General features: G+C 50.1%; 1 protein-coding gene across 1 annotated transcript; it reads right to left on the bottom strand.

Annotated features, from left to right (window-relative positions):
- Positions 1–1,082: 1,082 nt before the first annotated feature.
- On the bottom strand, positions 1,083–18,021 carry CFAP251 (cilia and flagella associated protein 251). The gene is made up of 22 exons (XM_041410184.1): positions 17,167–18,021; positions 16,909–16,990; positions 16,653–16,759; positions 16,367–16,507; positions 16,071–16,180; positions 15,538–15,646; positions 15,029–15,109; positions 14,713–14,790; positions 14,230–14,274; positions 13,686–13,903; positions 13,023–13,196; positions 10,993–11,240; positions 10,752–10,900; positions 10,067–10,240; positions 9,617–9,801; positions 9,022–9,136; positions 8,674–8,837; positions 6,312–6,402; positions 5,966–6,109; positions 3,662–3,890; positions 2,391–2,492; positions 1,083–1,547 (listed from the first exon to the last, which is right to left on the bottom strand). The coding sequence occupies exons 1-22, from the start codon at positions 17,215–17,217 to the stop codon at positions 1,396–1,398; spliced, it is 2,949 nt and encodes a 982-aa protein (XP_041266118.1). The 5' UTR covers positions 17,218–18,021; the 3' UTR covers positions 1,083–1,395.
- Positions 18,022–18,272: the final 251 nt, after the last annotated feature.

Raw genomic sequence — 18,272 nt, 5'->3', positions numbered from 1 at the left:
GGAATCTCCTCCCCTTTAGGGAAAGACTGGATGTGGCACTTGGTGCTGTGGTTTAGTTGACAAGGTGGTGACCGGTCAAGGCTTGGATCCCAGAGATCTTTTCCAACCAGATTGATTCTCGTGGTTCTGTGATAAACCAGTGCAGTCTAACAGCATCACGAGCACAGTTACATTTTACCACAAAGCAAAATCCAGTCCTAAAATCCAGGGCTTTTAAAAACCTCCAAGCACTTTAGATAGAGATAATACCTGTTTTTGTACAGGGCAGTGACAGACACCCATCCCACCCTTGCACCAGTTGCTGTGACAGACCTTGAACACTGGGATGGGTGATGAAGTCCCCTGTTTCACACAAAGCATAAATCCATAATTAGCAGATTTGGGTTTTTTTTTTCCCCAGTGGTTATAAAGTTTCTCAGCTGCTGTAAATAATTCCAGTAATATCCATGGAACTGGGCTGCTTTTGAGCAGTGGAGGCTCAGCTCTGACAGAGATCCATGGAAGTACATGAGCATAAAGGCTAAATGAGTTACATGGGAGGTGATGCTCTGCAGGAAATTTGTCACAGACCTGTGAGCTCTGGTGTGGTATTGCTGGACTCCTTCATTAACTTCTCCCTAATGCTCACCTTGCTGTTCGTGCTAATTGTACAATCACAGATGCTCTGAGTACACAACAGCGATCTCTGTTTAAAAAACATTGCTTCTGAAAGGAACGCTTCTTAAGGGGCTACATTATTATTCAAATTGATGCCGAGGATGATGTAAAGAAGGAAGCTGTTCAACAGCACTTCACTGATCTTTCTACAGCAACTTGTATCAGTCTCATTATGCTGTTTATACACACACAGGGCGATGCCGTCCCATTGGTATTACACTGCTAATTGGAATTACTGCTTTCAGAAAGAAAGAGTCAGTTTAAGGGCCAAAAGAGAAGCGTGGTTTTAATGTATACCACAGCATTTATTTCTTTACCGTGGTCCATTGGATTTATAATTATAAATCCATTCTAACCTGTCAAAGCGTTTATCAATGTATTTAATCGATACAATACTCTTACATTGCTCTTTTGCTGTCAGGTTTCACAAATGAATACTGTATAAAAGTAATGAAAATAGACTGCATCTGGCATAAACCCACCTGAAATGACTTCTGGGAAGCTTCCAGCCAAGGATGGAGTGGCCACCTGCTTCATTCTTTCCAGCCATTCAGTGTTTCCCTATATAGGTGTGAAATTACAGGTTTGTGGCATATGCCAAACTGGGGACTTATTCTAGAGTTTGACTGAAATGCAACTATGTGACCTTTACTTTGCAATAAACACAAGCCATAAATTTTGCAGATATTTGAGGAGAGGATCCTGGAAAATAGGAACAAACAGAAAATCTAGTGGCAGCTATGATTCTGAGCCTTTGTAGATCAAAGATTCTTCTGTTTCCTTCTGTTCTTTTTTTTCTGGTTCAGCAATAGGTAAGCCAAGAATGTCTGCAACAAATATCTCTGCTGTGATTTCTGCTGGAATTTCTTCTTCAGTCAAAGCTGCTGCACCTGGAGAGCAGTAACAACAACACAAGACACACAGAAGCAATGTCAAAATTGCTTTCCAGTAAAATTTATAAGCAGCAATAAGTGAATGAAATGTTTTTAAAGATATACAAAGGGATCATGACAAAGTGATGGTTTAATAGCTTAATACTTTATGTGTTTATATCGGGGATTAAACCTGTCAAATCTGTGTGTCTCACCTTGCAGCAGCTCCCTGCCTCAGAGGAGTCATGGGACAACTTTAACACTTGGTCGATTTGATGTGATTTAGGATCCTGAGGGATCCAGGGATTTCAAAGTTCCCTTTGGCAGCAGCCCCTTTGCTGGATGGGGCCCATTGCCAGTGACCCTAAACAGATTCTGTTCCAAACTGGTGGGGACTGGGACATGAATTGTACAAAATGCAGTTCCAATTACAATGAGCAATTAAATTCAGCCGCTTGGCTCAAATCAATGCTATAATTTGCTGTTCCAGGCTGGTGTGGACTGGGACATAAATTGCAGACAAATGTGTAGCTCTGCTACAATGGGCACTGTGGCCTGGGTGAAACCAGCGCTGGGATTTCCCTGTGTGTTTCTAATTTCAGTTCCAGACAGCAGATAAACAGCAATGTAATCTTGTCAGGCTCCAGTTATAGTTCATTGTCCATTTATTTTTAGATACACCCATGCAAGTGCTTCGTGGATGAAGGACAGTCTGTAGCTCTGTGACTATTTTTGCAATCCCATCTGAGCAGTTTTGACAGCTCTTGGCCTAACAGGGTAAATGGGTTTGAAATTTCAATGATTCCATTTGGGAATTGAAACAATCCTGCTTCTGTGCTGTGTGGAATGCTAATCCTGTACCTGTGGGATCGTAGGTGTCCAGTTCAGATCCTTCTTTCCTGGGTCTCCTGCCCAGCAGGGTGGTCAGACACGCAGCCAGCTCATCCTCTGTCATCTGCTCCCCTGTACAAAACAGAGCACCACCAGCCCACGGGTTATGGGGCTGAGAGCACTAAAACTCAAAAGCAACTCAAACTAAACAGGACAGTTCAAAAGAGGATCTGGCTTCTCTGAGATAGGGACATATACACTGCCAACTGGAACACATGATCCCAACGCAGGCAAATGTTGATCCTAAGGAAAATTGTCTTCTCTATAGCATTTTGGGGGAAAATGTCAATCAAAGGAAGAAATTCTGATGCAGACAGCTCTTTAAGCAACATTGCAGTAGTAGGGGCTTGAGCTTCTATTCCCACTGGAGAATTCCTGGCACAGACCACAGTCCATGTAGCAATTTTCATGCAGAGGAAGAGAAAGGTGGAGAAAAGTCTTGATGTAGTATCTTGAAATAACATGGACATAGCACTTGTTCCCAGTTAGTGGTTGGCTCATGCCCTGGAGCATGAGGTTATAGATCTGTTATGAAACTGCTCTATCTGATGTACCTATTTATGGATGTTCACACCATCTGTATAAATAGCTAACCTTTCTCACACTGGTTGAATCCGTGGTTTCCAAGGATCTTTGTGGCAAGGAGCCTTGCCAATTGATGTACTGAGTAAACCAGCATTTCTCTTTACCTGTTCTAATGCTCAGCTATACTTTCACACCAGAAGTAAGACAACAGAAGTTTGTTATTAGCACTCTATGGCACTGGCCAGAAGCATATTAACACCCACATTTATGGTGTTCTCCCTGATTCAGCTCAGCTAAATCATCCCATCTTTTCAGTCTTTCACACAGGTACAGCCCAGGACCAATTTCGTCCCTCCTTTCTTGTCTCACTTTTATCAGTTTTATACTACTTTTCCAGAGCCTGTGTGACTGGAAAAGAGAACAGCAATTCAGATAAGGGCACACTGGGAGAAGGATACATTTTGCCAAGATCCATACTTATCATTTAACAGCTGAGATACCTCAGGCCAGCAGAGATTTCCAGAGCAGTAAAAGAAGTACAGCTGGGACAAGACATGTGATTATTCAATTTAAAATCTTAAGGCAGGTGGCTCCTCACGCCTGCCCTGGTTACAGGGTTCTCATTCCAGAATAATTTCTTCCAGCAGGGAAAAAGTTCTGAAATTGCAGGCAGAACTAGCAAATATAAAACTGATATTAGAAACAAAATAACTCACCTCTGCACTGAAGCTGTGACAGGAAGTCTCCTCTGTCAATAACTTTGTCTCCCTTCTTGTTATCATAACCAAGAACCTGAAATGCTCTTTGTATGGTTTTCATTGACAAGCCAAGTGCAGGTCGATGATTTATATAAAGTTTGATAAAATCCTCTAAATTGATTTTTGTCACTTCTTCTCCAGTATCTGCATACTTGCTGAATTTTATTTCATTTATCATTTCTTCAATCTAAAGATCAGGACAAGGCAGATTGTTACATGTTTTATTTTGAAGAGCATTGGGCCAGTTTCCGATCCCGTGAATGTCAATGTCCCCAAACCGTGCATGTGTTGGTGCCACGGGTGCCAGGACCACATCCCAGGAGGAAGCTGCACTCAGCAGCTGAGGATGGGAATGGCCAACAGTTACACACCTGCTGACATGACAATAACAAGTAAAGATAGGGGTTGCACACACAGAGTCATTTTGGATTTCCTCTCTTGTGACAGACACTCGGTGACCCTGCAGCTGTTACCCGCACCTTGGGCACAGCTGTGTCTCCACTCTGGGACAGTGGGCAGGCAAACCACAAACCAGTAAACACACCATCTTCTATCCTTGCTCTGGAAGAACACACACGAGGCTCCCAGCAGAACCAGGCTGCACACCCTGACTGGATAAGAAATCTTATCTTGCCCTGCTCTTCCCCGTGTCCAGGGCAGCTCAGGCGCTGCACAAGCCAAACCCAAAATGTGCTCAGTGGGGCTGACACCCTGCACTGCTGGATCCCTCACGCTCCTCTTGGACAAACAGGCAAGCACTGGCTGTGCTGGATACCAGTGGTTTTCCTGAAGTCTGGTGCTGTGAGTCAGCCCAGTGGGCAGCTGTGCAGATGTGTGTCCAAAAGGCAGCATCTGCTCCATGCCTTCATTGTCCTTGCAGCCCCTTCAGAGATACACGGGCAGCAGAGAGAATTCCCTGTGCCAACACGTACCAGGCCTGCTGCTCCCCGGGAAGGGAAGCTGATGCAAGATCTCCCCAGGGAGGACTTAGCATTCAGCCTTGGGCCTTTGTCCTTGTGTCACAAGTTTTTCCACTGAATGAAGCCCAGGGAAGAGGGAAATCTCAGCTTTATATTTTTCCTGTAGCGAATGTCACACCAAGCAAGAACAGTCATTTCACTCTGCTCTGGCTGATCTGGGATTAGGTTTTATATCAACCCCACTGAACTACAAAAGAAAAACACCAATTCCCAAAAGCTTTGCTAGTCAGCCCAAGCTGCCTTTTCTCCCTCCTGCTTTTCTTTTATTAAAACACTCTAGAGAGAGACAAACCTCCTCTCCGGATTTATTACAGATTGTAGGTTGCCTGGTTTCACAACAGCTCAGCACCTCTGTTTCCATGCCTGAAATGCTGTTTATATTTTAATTTGGGGAAGTGTGGGGCATTATCAGTTATTATTCCAGAGACATTTCCCAAGGAAATATGTTCTTTCTGTCCCCAAGAGGCAAAAATTTAATAACCCAAGGAAAAGATCTAACACAGTATGAAGAGATAACACCTCAACTTGACACCAGGGCAAAGCAGCCCCAGCTCAGACAAACACTTGCTGGTTGTGGGGGCTCCCAAGTGAATCAGTTTGGTGGTGGCTGTGGCAACGGTGCTGCCTCCCATCTGGTGGCTCTCCTGGCAGAGCATCCCTGGGCAGATGGGGTGGCACAGACTCACAGCAGTGCCTCAGCAGCCTGTGGGTTGCTGTGCCATGGAAGAGATGAACACAATCTCCCCCGCAGAAAGGCTGGGGGAGCTCAGTGATGCACCTCCTCCCCTGGGAGAGCCTCTCCTGCAGTGATGGTTGGAGCTGATGCTCAGAGGCCGTTATTCAAATCTCCTTGCTGCAGATGCAGTCATGCCAGGTTACACATTACAAATGAGGTTTGTGTACAGTACAAACTGCCTTGGAGAAATAGCCACACAAAGGGGAAGAAGCAGCACCCTTATTAAATCAGTTCTCCCTGCTGTAAAATTTTGACCCTGAGGTTGCCTTGTTGAACAACTCTGAGCTGTCAGGCTCCAGGTTTGCTCAGCCTTCTTCTGCAGTTGCCCAATTTGCTAGTAAGGAAACTTTTTTAGGAATTTTCTGCCAGATTCTGAGCACTACTATATTGATGCAGACCAGATAAAAATACATTGACAGTCAATAAATATATCCCAGAGCCATCCAGCATGGCAAGGGTCAGAATCTGGCCCTTAGAACACTTAGGAATTACAATCAGTCTTGCTCTTTCTTCTTTTAATAACAACAATAAAAACAGCTGACCCACCTCTTCCTCTGATGGATAAAATCCTATTGCTCTCATTACAGAAGGAATTTCCTCCAAGGGAATATGTGTTGACACCTGTCTGGTCTCCAGTGTTTTGATACCTTGGCTGCACAGCTGTACATAGTAAAAATAGTCCTCCAGTTCCTGCCAGGGATTCAAACAAACACTGCAAATTTCAGTTACCAACAGGCACAGAAGATAAGGCTCCTTTAAGGGTTTACTAACAGTCACATCAACGAGATTGCTGTTAAAGGCTAGCTGAACAAAACATAAAGAAATGTCAGGCCTGTATAAATTAAAGTCCAACCAGATGTGGCCAGACAGTGTTCATGGTGAGCATAATTACCCTGAAGAATTTGCCTTCTCTGCCGCCATCCAGGAGGTTGTAGAATGGGATCAAGTCCTCCCCACCCAGGAAAGCAGCAGCATCCAAGGCACTGGCAGAAGTGAAGGAAAGAAGGTACAGGAAGGGTTCATGTGAGGAGAGCTTTCATGGTTCCCTTTCTAGGCGTTGTTCACAGACACTTTCAATAAATAAAATCCCTGGGCTTCAGAATTCAGGAAAGGAAAGCACTGCCTTGAACCTTGTGCTGTTTCATCATCAGCTGCACTTCTACAACATATTTCATACCCAGGTTTTACGTACAATAGCACAGTGTGGGAATTAATTATTACTGAATGGTCCTCTTGTTTAGTGGAATGAGTGCAGGGCTGGGAGCCAGGAGCTTTTCCATGGGCTTAAACTTGGTGTCTGGCATTTGGCTTTTCTGCTTCCTTATAGAGACATTGAGGGAGATGAATTAGCTAGATCAGCATTTTGAACATGCAGAGAAGGCTGGGACTTGGTGTTTGCAATAAACCACACAACTCCCTGTTCCTTGATCCAACACATTTTTCCCCAATAACTCAGGGCAATCCATTACCCGACTTCCTCCGCCGTGGCTGGCGACGGAGTCACAGGTGCAGTTTGCATTAAACTGAAAGCTCCTGAGTAGCCACCCTTTGTTTCAATTTCATAGGCAGTTGGAGCCAAAAGAATCCCTTTGGCTTGTGCAGATGTAAAAAGAAACCAAGGCTGGAAGTGCAATCATGGCATAGCACTGCCACATAATACCCCACGCCTGGCAGCCAGGCTGCAGCTTTCACACACACCTCTGTAGCTCTGCTTCCACTGGGGTTTTTTTGCAAGCTTCATGCTTTTTTCATAATTAAGTTATTTGGGTATTAAACACAGTGGAGATTCACAAGATGCCAGAAGCAGCAATAAAATGATAATTAGCTCATCAAAAACTTCGCTCCAAAAACAAATTACATAGAAATTCAATGTTGCCTGGACTCTGGCCAACCATTATAAAGAAGGATCATTTATATTCTATTGCCTTCCTTAAAATGTCGCTTATCCTGACCCCCGACTGTTTAAGCCACACAAAGTGGAAAAGAAAATAAATAAACCCATTGCTTTCCCATCCAAGTTTCCTTTGTTCTGGCACATGAAGGTGAGCTGGCTTGGCACTCCTTGGGCTTTCCTCAGAGCAAATGGTACCTGCAAAATATGTTCCCTGCAGGACCAGCATGTGTCTTAACCACAAAGCCTCTGTCCTAGGAAGGTGAAGAGCATTAGGTGCGCACCTAATGGCAATCATAGGAGCTAGGGCTAAAAGCCAGCTCCCATGGAGTTATTTCCCAGAAACCAGGAGACACAGTGCTCTGTGCTAGGAGGGTGTTGTGCAGGATTTGAAAAAAAAAAAAAAAAAAAAAAAGCACAGACTGAGGGAGACTATGTCTATCCTAACATGTCTATCCACACTATCCTAACTCTGCCATGGACTGAGCTTCCTTGCCAGTCCCTGAAGTGTGAAGTGGTTCCATGGTGACCTGGCATTTCAAGCCATTCACAGCTGCCTTGCTCCATTTCTATGTACAAATGTATCTATTGGGCACCTGCAGCCATGAGGGGAGAGCCCGTGCCCCAAACATGTATTGCATTGAGCAGCTTTCGTCCTTGACATGCCAAGAAACCAAAATATCTATCCTGCCTTTGCTGTATTACCCTCCTGTCATGTGGGAGTACATCTGGCACAACTGCCCAAGGGATTTGGCAGAGGGAAGGCTGCAGAGGACAGTGAAAGAAACCTGTCAGGATTCATCACTGGTGCTCTGGGCCAGAGCCTGGAGATCCTTCTTTGTTAAAGCAGCCTCCACTCTTCAACCACCCCATTTATTGCAGGCCATTTATTCACGTAAGTAAAGCTTTATAGGATTAAGGTGGCTTGTCCTAAATTCAGTCTTCAAACACAGTGGGGATTTCCCAGAGAATTCCTATTCCATTTGGAGAGCAGACCTTTTGTATCAGCAGCTGCCCTGGGTGCTCCTCCTGCAGCCAGTGCTGCTCTTCTGGTCCCTGCCTAACCCTGACAATCTCCCATCACACTGGTCAGGCCCTCAAAGTATCACAAAATCCTCTGCCCAACTTCTTACCATTTGGGGACCATTTCCCAGACTGGAGTATTGTTCAGGCACCATGGCCACCCCTGTGAGGTTTGCTGGCTTAATCCCTCCTACATCACAGAGAGGGGAACAAACCCCCCAAAAATACGTCCCTCTTGTTTCAGCTGCCACCCCACGTAGCTGCTTGGGGCCCAATGGGTTGGCCAAGCAGCGGTGGGAAGCAGTTACAAGATTCCTTTCCCTTTCCTGCCATAACTCACTGTAGGTTGACTTTCCATTTCATAAAAGTGCGTTCCTTCCCCCCGGCTGTAAAGACGTAACGCCCGTCGTGGGAGACGGCAAAGTCAGCGGCACCGTCCGGGTGGCAAATGAAGGCTGAGGACTTGTGGGGGTTGCCATCGACAGGCAGCATCTGCAAGCCCACCTGTAAGGGAACAGAGAGTCTGGGAGGGCTGGGGGTCCCACGGGGGAAGTGCCACATCCTCTTCCCCAGGAGCTTGCTCAGCTCTCAGGCAGGACCAGCCTACACGTGGTTTCATCTTCAAGGAAATTCCCAAGGGGCCACCAGCTCTGCAAGGCCCACCAGCTGGGCAGGTGGGGCTCCGTACCTTGTCCTTTGTAATGTACACCAGGTAGTGTTGCTGGGGATCTGCAGAGCTTGTCCGAGGGAGGATTTGTATCTTCTCCAAGGGGGAGCCGTAGGTTGGTCCCAAAAGGGTCTTTCTAAAGGCAAACAATGTATTTATCCACTCTAGGCCACCCAAAACATTTTCCTCCTCTGAACAGCTTTTGTGTGGAAGGATGGGTAGATATGGGAGGTGTGCAGAGGCTTTGTGCTACTGGCTGAGAGAACAGGATAGGACAGGGTCCCCAGCTAGAAGGGACTACACTGGGGCTCAGAAATTAATGTAGTGCTCAGGGATTATTGTGCTCATGTGGACCCTGACCTCTTTATCTGATGTCTAACTGCTACATCTCAGGTCCAACGTAGTGAGAAGACCAAGATCCACCCGCAGCCACAACCTTGCTAAATGACACATCAGTGAACAGCAGAGAAGGCATAGGGATGGAGTGACCTGAGGGCTCTAGAGCCATCCCAAGATCTGCATCACAGATGGAAAATCACATGCTTATGGGTGGGAGCATGGTGGTCATTAGACCAAGGAGAACACAGAGTCAGGGGGAGGCTCCCAGGCTAGGTACCTGCACATTTTGGTTCTTGTGTTGTAGAGCTTCATTTTGTAGCAGTTGTTGGCAGTGAGGAAAAAGGACTCGGTGCCAAGCTGTGGGTACCAGGTCAAGCACAGGGGCACTGCAACCTGCTCCAGCCTGTCCCTGTGTGTGACCACCAAGTGGTCCTTGATGCTGCTGTTCAGGTCATATTCAACCTGGAGGGAAGACAAGGAAACACAGCAACTCCCCTGTGGTCTGCCCTGCACCTGTGACCTTGTGGATTTGCATCTCCTGGAGAAGCCACAATAGGAGAACCTCAGCAGCAATACCAGGCTGAGAAACAACCCACACCAGTGGAGATGGTGGGGAGAAGGTTGGGAGCCATGGAACCAAACATGGAGTCTCCTTTGATGGCCTTGTCCAGCCCCACCCCTTAAACCACAAATCTTCCCTGTCCTTTAAACTTTTACATCGACCCACCAGCTGCCGGTCCTCCCCGAGGCTCAGGAGCCTGGGCTCGTTGCTGTCGGAGTGGACCCCAAAGAGGATGCTCCGGATGGGTTTGTAGTGGGAGTCCAGCCCTGCCAGGTGTTCCCAGCATCTGCTCCCATTCTGCAGGACTCTCTTGTAAACAGTCACTGAATAATTCTCATCCTGCAACAACAGCACAAAGCTCAACGAGGGAAATCTTTTTCTTTGTACAGATCATCACCAGTTGCTACAACATCTGAGCCAAACTGCTTCAATGCTGCCTCAATACTTCTACACAGAGACATGGGATTGAGGGAGCAGCCCCCTCCCAGAGCACCAGCCAGGAGGAAATCCCTGCTCCAGCCCCTTCTTCAGATGGATGCAGAGCTAAGACCCGTCACTAAAGTTAGGGACTGGGCGCTGCTAGCAGCGGGTCTGCGGAGCCGCTGTGACTGGTGACGTTTTTACAGAGTGACTCTTCAAACCGGGAAAAGCATTCTGGAGTCAGGAAGCCCCAGGGGAGGAACAGCCCTCTGCCCTGTCCTCTCTGCATTTCAGTCACCAAGCCCCAGGGGAGGGACGGCCCTCTGCCCTGCTGCTCTGTGCCTGCAGGATGGCCGGCAGTTCCCAGTCCCTGCCAAAGCTGCCCCGCGAGCAGCGCATGTAAATCACCGAGCGGAAAAAACAAGCTTACAGCGGTCGCGAGGTACTTGGAATCGTGAGAGAAGCCGATGTGAGTCACGGGACATTGCGAGAACTGGAATTCCTCGCAGATGGACTGAAGGGAAATTGCATCAAGGATGTAAACGCTTCCATCAGTAAAACCAGCAGCCAGAAAATGACCTGGAAAGCAGACCAGAAACCTCTCACGACACCATCACTCCTCCCAGGAAAGCCAATGCTTGGCACATGGTCAGGTCACAGGGCTGGGATACCTTCAGGGTCATAGGATAAGCACTGGATGCCAGCCTCAGTGAATATCCTGCTAACGAGGTACTGGGTCTGCTTGTATTCCCACACCTTCAGCAGCCCACAGTGACTCCCCACAGCCACGAGTGGCTCCTGAGGGTGGCAGGCAATGGCATTCACAGCTTTCTTCGCCTCTGTCATGATTCTTTCAAAGTTTGTGCTGTCTGTTGCAACATGGAACATGGTTGCATCAGAGGTTGAAAGGATAAAGTTCCTGTTTAGCATGAGAGAAACAGAATTCGATGAATCAGACCAACTGGCTCACGTCCCTGCAAGCTATATTACACATCAGTCTCTTTTTGGCAAGTTAGTTGGACAATCACTTATATTTTGTGATACACAGTATGCAAACGCTCCTTGACCTGGAAGGCAAGTGACACTTTGTATTCATGACCTGGGAAATGGCCACGGGAAGACACTGGAGCCAGTTCCATTTTCTGCTTGGCTGGGCAAGCCAGAAGATTAATGACATCTGGGGAGCTCCTGCCACTTGCAAGTCACTGGTGTGTGAGATGGACAAGTGAGCAATTGGAGATACTCTGAATGGCCTTTTCACGTGTCCCCATGCCACCACTGTCAGTGGCTCCACGTTGACCATGCTGCCATGGCCAAGGTCAGAGGGCAGTTTCAATCCCTGTCTGCTCGCTTGGCCACGCTGAGCAGCACAGCAGAGAGGTTCCATTGTGTGACTGGTGATGGGTGAAGCAGGCAGCAGGATAATTATTCATATTACAGCACAAATTTGTACGGTTTCAGTCTGCCTGATTGAGAGTCTGGACCCAGTAAAAGGGACAAGAGAGGATCACACAGAAATCCCAGAGTGGTTTGAGTAGGAAGAGACCTTAAAGGTCATCTTGTTTCGACACCTTCCACTAGACCAAGTTACTCCAAGCCTCATCCAACCTGGCCTCTAACAATTCCAGGCATGGGGCATCCACTGCTTTTCTGGGCAACCTGTGCCAGGACATCACCACCCTCACAGTGAGTGATTTCTTCCTATATCCCATCTAACCCTGCCCTCTGTCAATTTTAGCCATTTTCCCCTTGTCCTGTCACTCCATACTCTTGTCCAAAGTCTCTCTCCAGCTGTTTTGGAGCCCTTGAGGCATTGGAAGGTGCTAGAAGGTCTCCTTGGAGCCTTCTCCAGGCTGAGTGTGGGAGCTGCACAGACAGACAAGTGGGGAAGCACAGCCTCTTTGCCAGCTGTTCCATGACAGCCACCAGTTTGTGCACATCTGGCCCAGGCACTGAGGGACTCTGCACCCCTTGCGTGCCTTAGCTGGGCTCTCCAACCATTCCTAATCCCACCAGCCTCTGGGATGAGCTCAGGCCTTCCCTTTCCCTTTGGGAAGCCAAACTGTCCCCCAGGACACCGCTCCAGGCAGGAGAAGAATCTGTCCCACATGGCTCTTTGGAAAACATGCATGTCTAAGGACAGATACTGCCAGGAAAGCCTTTACAGGAGTGACAGACATGTGGTTTGCAGGCTGGATGGAGCCACACAACAGCTTCATGTGGCCTGCAGACTTCCTGGAATTCCTACGTCACACAGAGGGACAGAGAGGGGCTGGTGACCAGTCAGCGTGGTACAACCCTGTGCCAGTGCCACAGCCCCAATTAGCTTGCCAAGCCACGATAAAAACTGGATACAGCCATGCCTGGGAAGGGTTTAAGGGGGGTTTAAGGGGCCCAGTGAGAGCTGGAGGCTCGGCATTAGCACTGCCTGGTGTGGTGGGTACCTGACAGAGAAGCTGATCATCACCGTGCCTGCACTAATGCCGTGTCTGTGCCAAGGCATCACCTGGAGCTCAGAGTCTGGGATGTGCTGGAGCCCACCCACACTCCCTCCCTCTCCTGCCCAGGAGCCTGGGCACAAGGCTGAGTCCTGCTCCAGACCAGGCAGAAGCTCATGGAGCAGCTCTCACTGAGCACCTCCCCAGCTTTCAGCTGCAAGGTAAACACAGGAGAAGACCTGGGTTTGTAAAGAGACACTCACCTGGTGAGAAAAGGCTGGCTGCTGCCCGGGAGGTCACTGGGAGGATCCCGAAGGATTGTGGAGAAGGAGATGGACTGGATGGGACCCACTTTGTCGTGGCTGTAGATGCTGAGGAGCCGCAGCTGCCCATCGTAGAATTTAACCTGCCCTTTCACATCACCTGTGGCTATACAGCTGCAGGGAAGGGAAAGTTATTAACCAACACACTGGCTGACAACTCCTAATATTTCTTGGAGAGCATCCTTGGGTGGAAGTAAATCTCTTCCCCTTTCTCTGCACAAGCACACGAGCAGAGCCCTGCACAGATGTGCAGGAGAAAGCCAGGGTTGTGCAGAAACCAGAGGTTCTGCTGTGACCCTGCCGCGTCCCCAAGGCTGTCGCGGCGTTTAGTGGCTGTCTGCTCCCTCTGCCGGTAGCAGCCAGGAGCCTGAGCCACTGTCTGAGCTATCCCAGGAGAGGTGACATCGCATCACCACTACTTTTTAACTTCGTTTCCACCCCCAGACAAATCCATTGCTGGAAAATTACTCATAAACCAGCAGCACTTTCCTGCATGAGTGACCACGCTGCTAAGTGACTTAAAACTCCAACATTTCTGCCACTCCTACAGCTGAGCTACCTGAGGACTGTACCTACAGCTACTGAAAAGGGCTGCCCTGTTACCTCTCCAACACCTGGAGCACGGTAAGACTCTCCTTCTGCATTGCCACCACCTTGGCAGCTGTCACTCTGTGCGGTTTGGCCGGCAGTTCCTCGGGGAGAGTGCGGGGATCGTCCATGTCCCACACCACCAGCTTCCCGGCCGAGGTGCCCGTCAGAGCTTGGGTGTTGTTAAAATGGAAAACTGACTGGCTGAACTGTCCCACCAGGCACTTGAAGGTCTGTGGAGACAGCAGCCAGGCCGTGTTTTCATGCCAGGTCTGGCTCTGCCCTCCTCAAGCAGAGAGGTTTCTGCTTGGCATTCATGGCATTCCGTTCCTGTCCCATGGCAGGACAAGAGACAAGAGCCCCAGGAGAAAACGCAGTGAGGCACTTTGGGGAGAGAGAGCTCTGCTTGAGCTCAGCTTGGACAAGCCTGCCTTGTCCCTGTCTGAGGGGGACAGGCCAGGGCCACTGTTTTTGCTGAAGGGGTTGTGGAGGGACAGTGCTGCTGCCAGCAGGAAAGCCAAGAGGGTGACATGCTCTGGTCCCTCCCTGCTGTGCTCACCTGATTGCTCAGGAATGGTGTCCCGTACTGCAAACCAGAATCATCCTGGAGAAAGCAGAGAAAACATCCAGGACAGGGATTTTGGAGCCAAGCTCTGCAGGGGCAGCATGGCCCTCCCCACCACTGGGCACTGGCCCCACACTGTGGTGACCAAAGCAGGAAAGGCTCTAAGGTCTTCCAGAGAGCACAAAACATCCTCTCCCTCCACCTGCTTCTTTCCAAAAGCTGCTGAATGTCACAAGGCCCATGGGAAAGCAGGAATGGGAGAGGTGAAGAGCATCCCTGCCACAGCTAGGCCTGACCAGTGTGGGAGTGGAGGGAGTGTGACACTCTGTCCAGACCACTTTGGGATCTGACAAGGGCAGGGAGCAGGGAAGGGACAGATCTGCAGAGTGACCCCAGCTGGGGACAGACACCCAGCCCCTGAGCCCCCACCACCTCCTTTCTAGCACCAGAAACATGACTTCCCATGTCCCTACTTACCCACAGGTAAAATATCACCTGGGTTTTGCTGTTACTGAGAAACTCATGGGGATTCTGAGGGTTAAAAATGACATAATCCTGAAATTCAAAGAATTGTATTAGCATCAAGCTGAGCTATGCTTTCTGCTTATTCTTCCATCCAAAACCATCTCACCAGCTGCAAAACCATCCCACCAGCTACACTGAACTGAAATCAGAGGACACCCCATGCCTGTCAGGCATTAGAGGAACAGGGATGAGCCCTTGGGATGCTCTGCTGCATCAGGGTGCCCCAGGGATGGGGTGTGATCCTGCCCCCCTTGGCATGGTCACTCACCTGATACCCAAACTCAGGCTTCAGCTCTGTGGTGCACACGGGTTTCTCTGTGAGCAAAGTCCATCTCCAAACACAAACTTTCTGAAAGAGAAGGGGAGAAAAATCCAAGGAACACTCCCATGGCTCTCTGGGAGGTTTGGGGAGCCAGGTGAATCCAAATCCCCACTGCAGGGGGAATGATGTGGCATAAAAGACTGGAGCAGGCCAAAACCCAGCACAGCCTGGCAGCAGAAAGCTTAATTTCAGGAAATAATGCTAGAAATTGCTTAGATGAAAGTGATGAAGTCAGAAGCTTTTATCCCAAATTAAGATCCATTTTCTCAACTCTGCAGCATTAACTGTAATGAAATCCAAGGTCTGTCTTCTAATGGCTCAGCAAAAACAAAGCATCACTCTGCAAACCTGCTCCCCCTCCCTCCATCTGAATTCCCACCTCCCCTGTGCTGCACTGCAAAAAACTTCCCAGTGTCTATCCTGCAAAGCTATGAAAGAGGAGATACTCTCTTTACCTGCACAGTAGCAGCACTAATGGTCACCAAATACTTGGCATCCTGGGAAATGGCAATGGCACAGACCCCGTCCTCTGAATGACTCTCGAAGATGGTGCGCACGGGTACCCTGCGGAGCACAGATCCCATGGGTGCTCCTGGCAGCACGGGGGGTAGCCTGTGCCACAACCCACACATCCTGGTCTGTGTGGAAGGGATGGAGGGAGGGAGGCTGCAAACACTGGTGCTGCCTCAGGCTGGTGCTCAGTGTCCCCTCCATCCCTTCCTCCCAAGTAGATGACACTGGGAAAAAACTCACCTACAGCATGGAGATGTGATAGAGATGTACTTAGTCTGGGGGAGCTCAGCCTCATCTCAGTGTCCCATGAGTGTAGGTGATACAAGGACTATGAAGGACTTGGTTTGGTTTTGGTTCCTTTGCTGCTTTTTAGTCTGTCCCTGTGTTCTCCCATTTTACTCTCAGCTGAGACTGGAGTCTGAGTGATTTACTGGACACAGGGGGTTTCCAAAAGAGGAGGTTCCTGGGAGCTTACCCAGAGTAGGAGTCCCACACGATGATCATAGCATCTGGCCCTTGGTCAGCAGTAGCAACCCAGCGTTTGTCTTCACTCACACACAGGCAGGAGATGACATTTGTGTGGCCCTGGGGGAGGGAAGCAGCAAAGTGCCTTGGAGGCCGCAAACCTGGGGCTGTTCTGTTCATACCTTTTGTATAGGCTGCTCCTGGGTTTGGTTATAGGTGACCCCTGAGCACAGGGCACCAGAAAGAGAGATGGAGGGGTTCAGGAGAAGGGGAGAAGGAGGAGGGAGATGCTTAGCTGTGCCAGACCTGCAGGTGGAACTGCCTGTTCTGCAGGATGTCGTGGATGACCACTGTGTGGGAAGAGACATACAGGAGCACCCGGTCCTCCCCGTCCATCAGGCTGTGCACAGCCAGGCTGCTGTTGTAGCCAAACACCCAGGACAGGTCCTGCAGGAAAGAGATAGCTCCTGGCCCTCAGCAGCCAGGACAAAAAAAAGGCACACAAGGTCTGTGGGGTGATGGAAGAGAGCGGGGCAGGAGTGCTGGGTGCCATGTGGAGCACCCTGGTGGCACTGTGCCCGTTGGTACTCACAAGGGGGTGGAAGCTGCTGTCCCTGCTTTTCCGGAACAGCATCCCTGGCATGGCTGCCCACACCATGCTGGCAGAGCCTTTGTGCCGTGTGTGCTTCTCCCTGTAGCCTGACAGAGAGCTGGAGATAGCTCCCTTGGACTCACACAGTGCTGGGGGTGGCTCAGGGGGTCCAGCACCCTCCAGGCATGATGCCCCAGCAGTGCCTTCCCCAGGGTCCCAGCCCAGGTGCTGGGCAGGGTGTCTGAGATCCCCATACCTAAAGGAGATGACCGGGGACATGACGGTGACTCTTTGTTATCCTCTGGTGCCCCGTTCTCCCTGGCAGCAGCAAGGGGATCCTTGAAAAGGGAGAGAGGTTTTGGTGAGTGCTGGCTCCTGGGCTGGTCTGGATGGGGACTGCCCTGTGGCTACTGGGAATGAACCCCAGCATGTCTCACATCCCATGGGTTCTGTTTCCACTGCGATCTGCCCCAGACCCTGTCTCAAACAGGACTTCCCATAGTGCTGCCCTCACCTCATCAGGCTGCACATCCATCTCCTGAGCTGTCTGTCTGTCCTGGGACATCTCCCTGGGCTCACTGCTTAGTGCTGCTCCTCCTTCAGTGGGTTACTCCAGCGTAACTTCACATGGACCATGCATCCACACCTTCACCCTCCTCCCAGGGAGCTGGGGTGTGGAGATGCTCTGAAATACTTCCCAACACACACTCTTCCCGATTTGCCTGCACAACAACCTGGAATTGGGCACAGCAGGAGAAAAGGGCACCTGTGAAGCTGGGAAATGGGTCCCAGAGCCCCTTGTGAGCTCCCACACTGAGCACAAACGCGCTCAGTACAGCGGTTACTGCGGCTGAGCGCAGGCTCCCTCCCTTGGCTGCCCGCGCACCGCGCCGGGCGCGGAAATTTCCCTTTCGGATGGGATTTTGTCACAGTCCCTGTGAGCACTGAGCTGCTCCTGGGCGGCAGCTGCTTCATCTCCGGCTTCACGGGTCTGGATTTGAGCCAACACCGAAACCTTGTGCACAGAAAACTTTCACGGGAGGGCAAAGAGGCCCTGGGAAAAACCCTCCCGGGCCTCGGCAGGCGGGACGGGAGCGGCCGCGATCGCCGGCTCTCACCGCGCTCGCACCGAACCGTTCCCAAGACCCCTCCGGGCTTCGCTGCCTCCTGCTGTCCCGAGGGACCCCCCGGAGACCCTCCCGAGGACCCCCCCGCTCACCGACACAGCGATCCCCGCGTCTCTCTGCCTCTGCGACCGCCGTTCCCAGGCAACGGCCGCACCGGCAGCACCGGCTGCGCCACCGGCTGCACCGGGAAACAACGGGAGAGAGGGGAAATCCTCCTCATCCTCCCCGGCTGCACCGGGAAACAACGGCTGGCCCCCAGCCCAAAGCAGGGACCCGGGGAGGGAACATTCAGTCCTTCACCCTCCCCAAGCCTAAATCCCGCTCATGGCTGGGAGGGAGCATTCAGCCCTTCACCCTCCCCAAGCCTAAATCCCGCTCTTGGCATCGCCGGAGCCTAAATCTTGGCTCTTGACAAAGTCCCTCTTGGCATCGCCGGAGCCATTCAGGACCGAATCTTCACCCTGCCCGAGGAATGGGGTGAGGGATCTTTATC

Source organism: Onychostruthus taczanowskii, unplaced genomic scaffold (assembly GCF_017590055.1).
Source record: "Onychostruthus taczanowskii isolate IOZ18803 unplaced genomic scaffold, ASM1759005v1 scaffold32, whole genome shotgun sequence".
Taxonomy (NCBI): domain Eukaryota; kingdom Metazoa; phylum Chordata; class Aves; order Passeriformes; family Passeridae; genus Onychostruthus; species Onychostruthus taczanowskii.
Note: the sequence above shows the minus strand (reverse complement) of the source record. Positions and strands in the feature narration are given on the sequence as shown.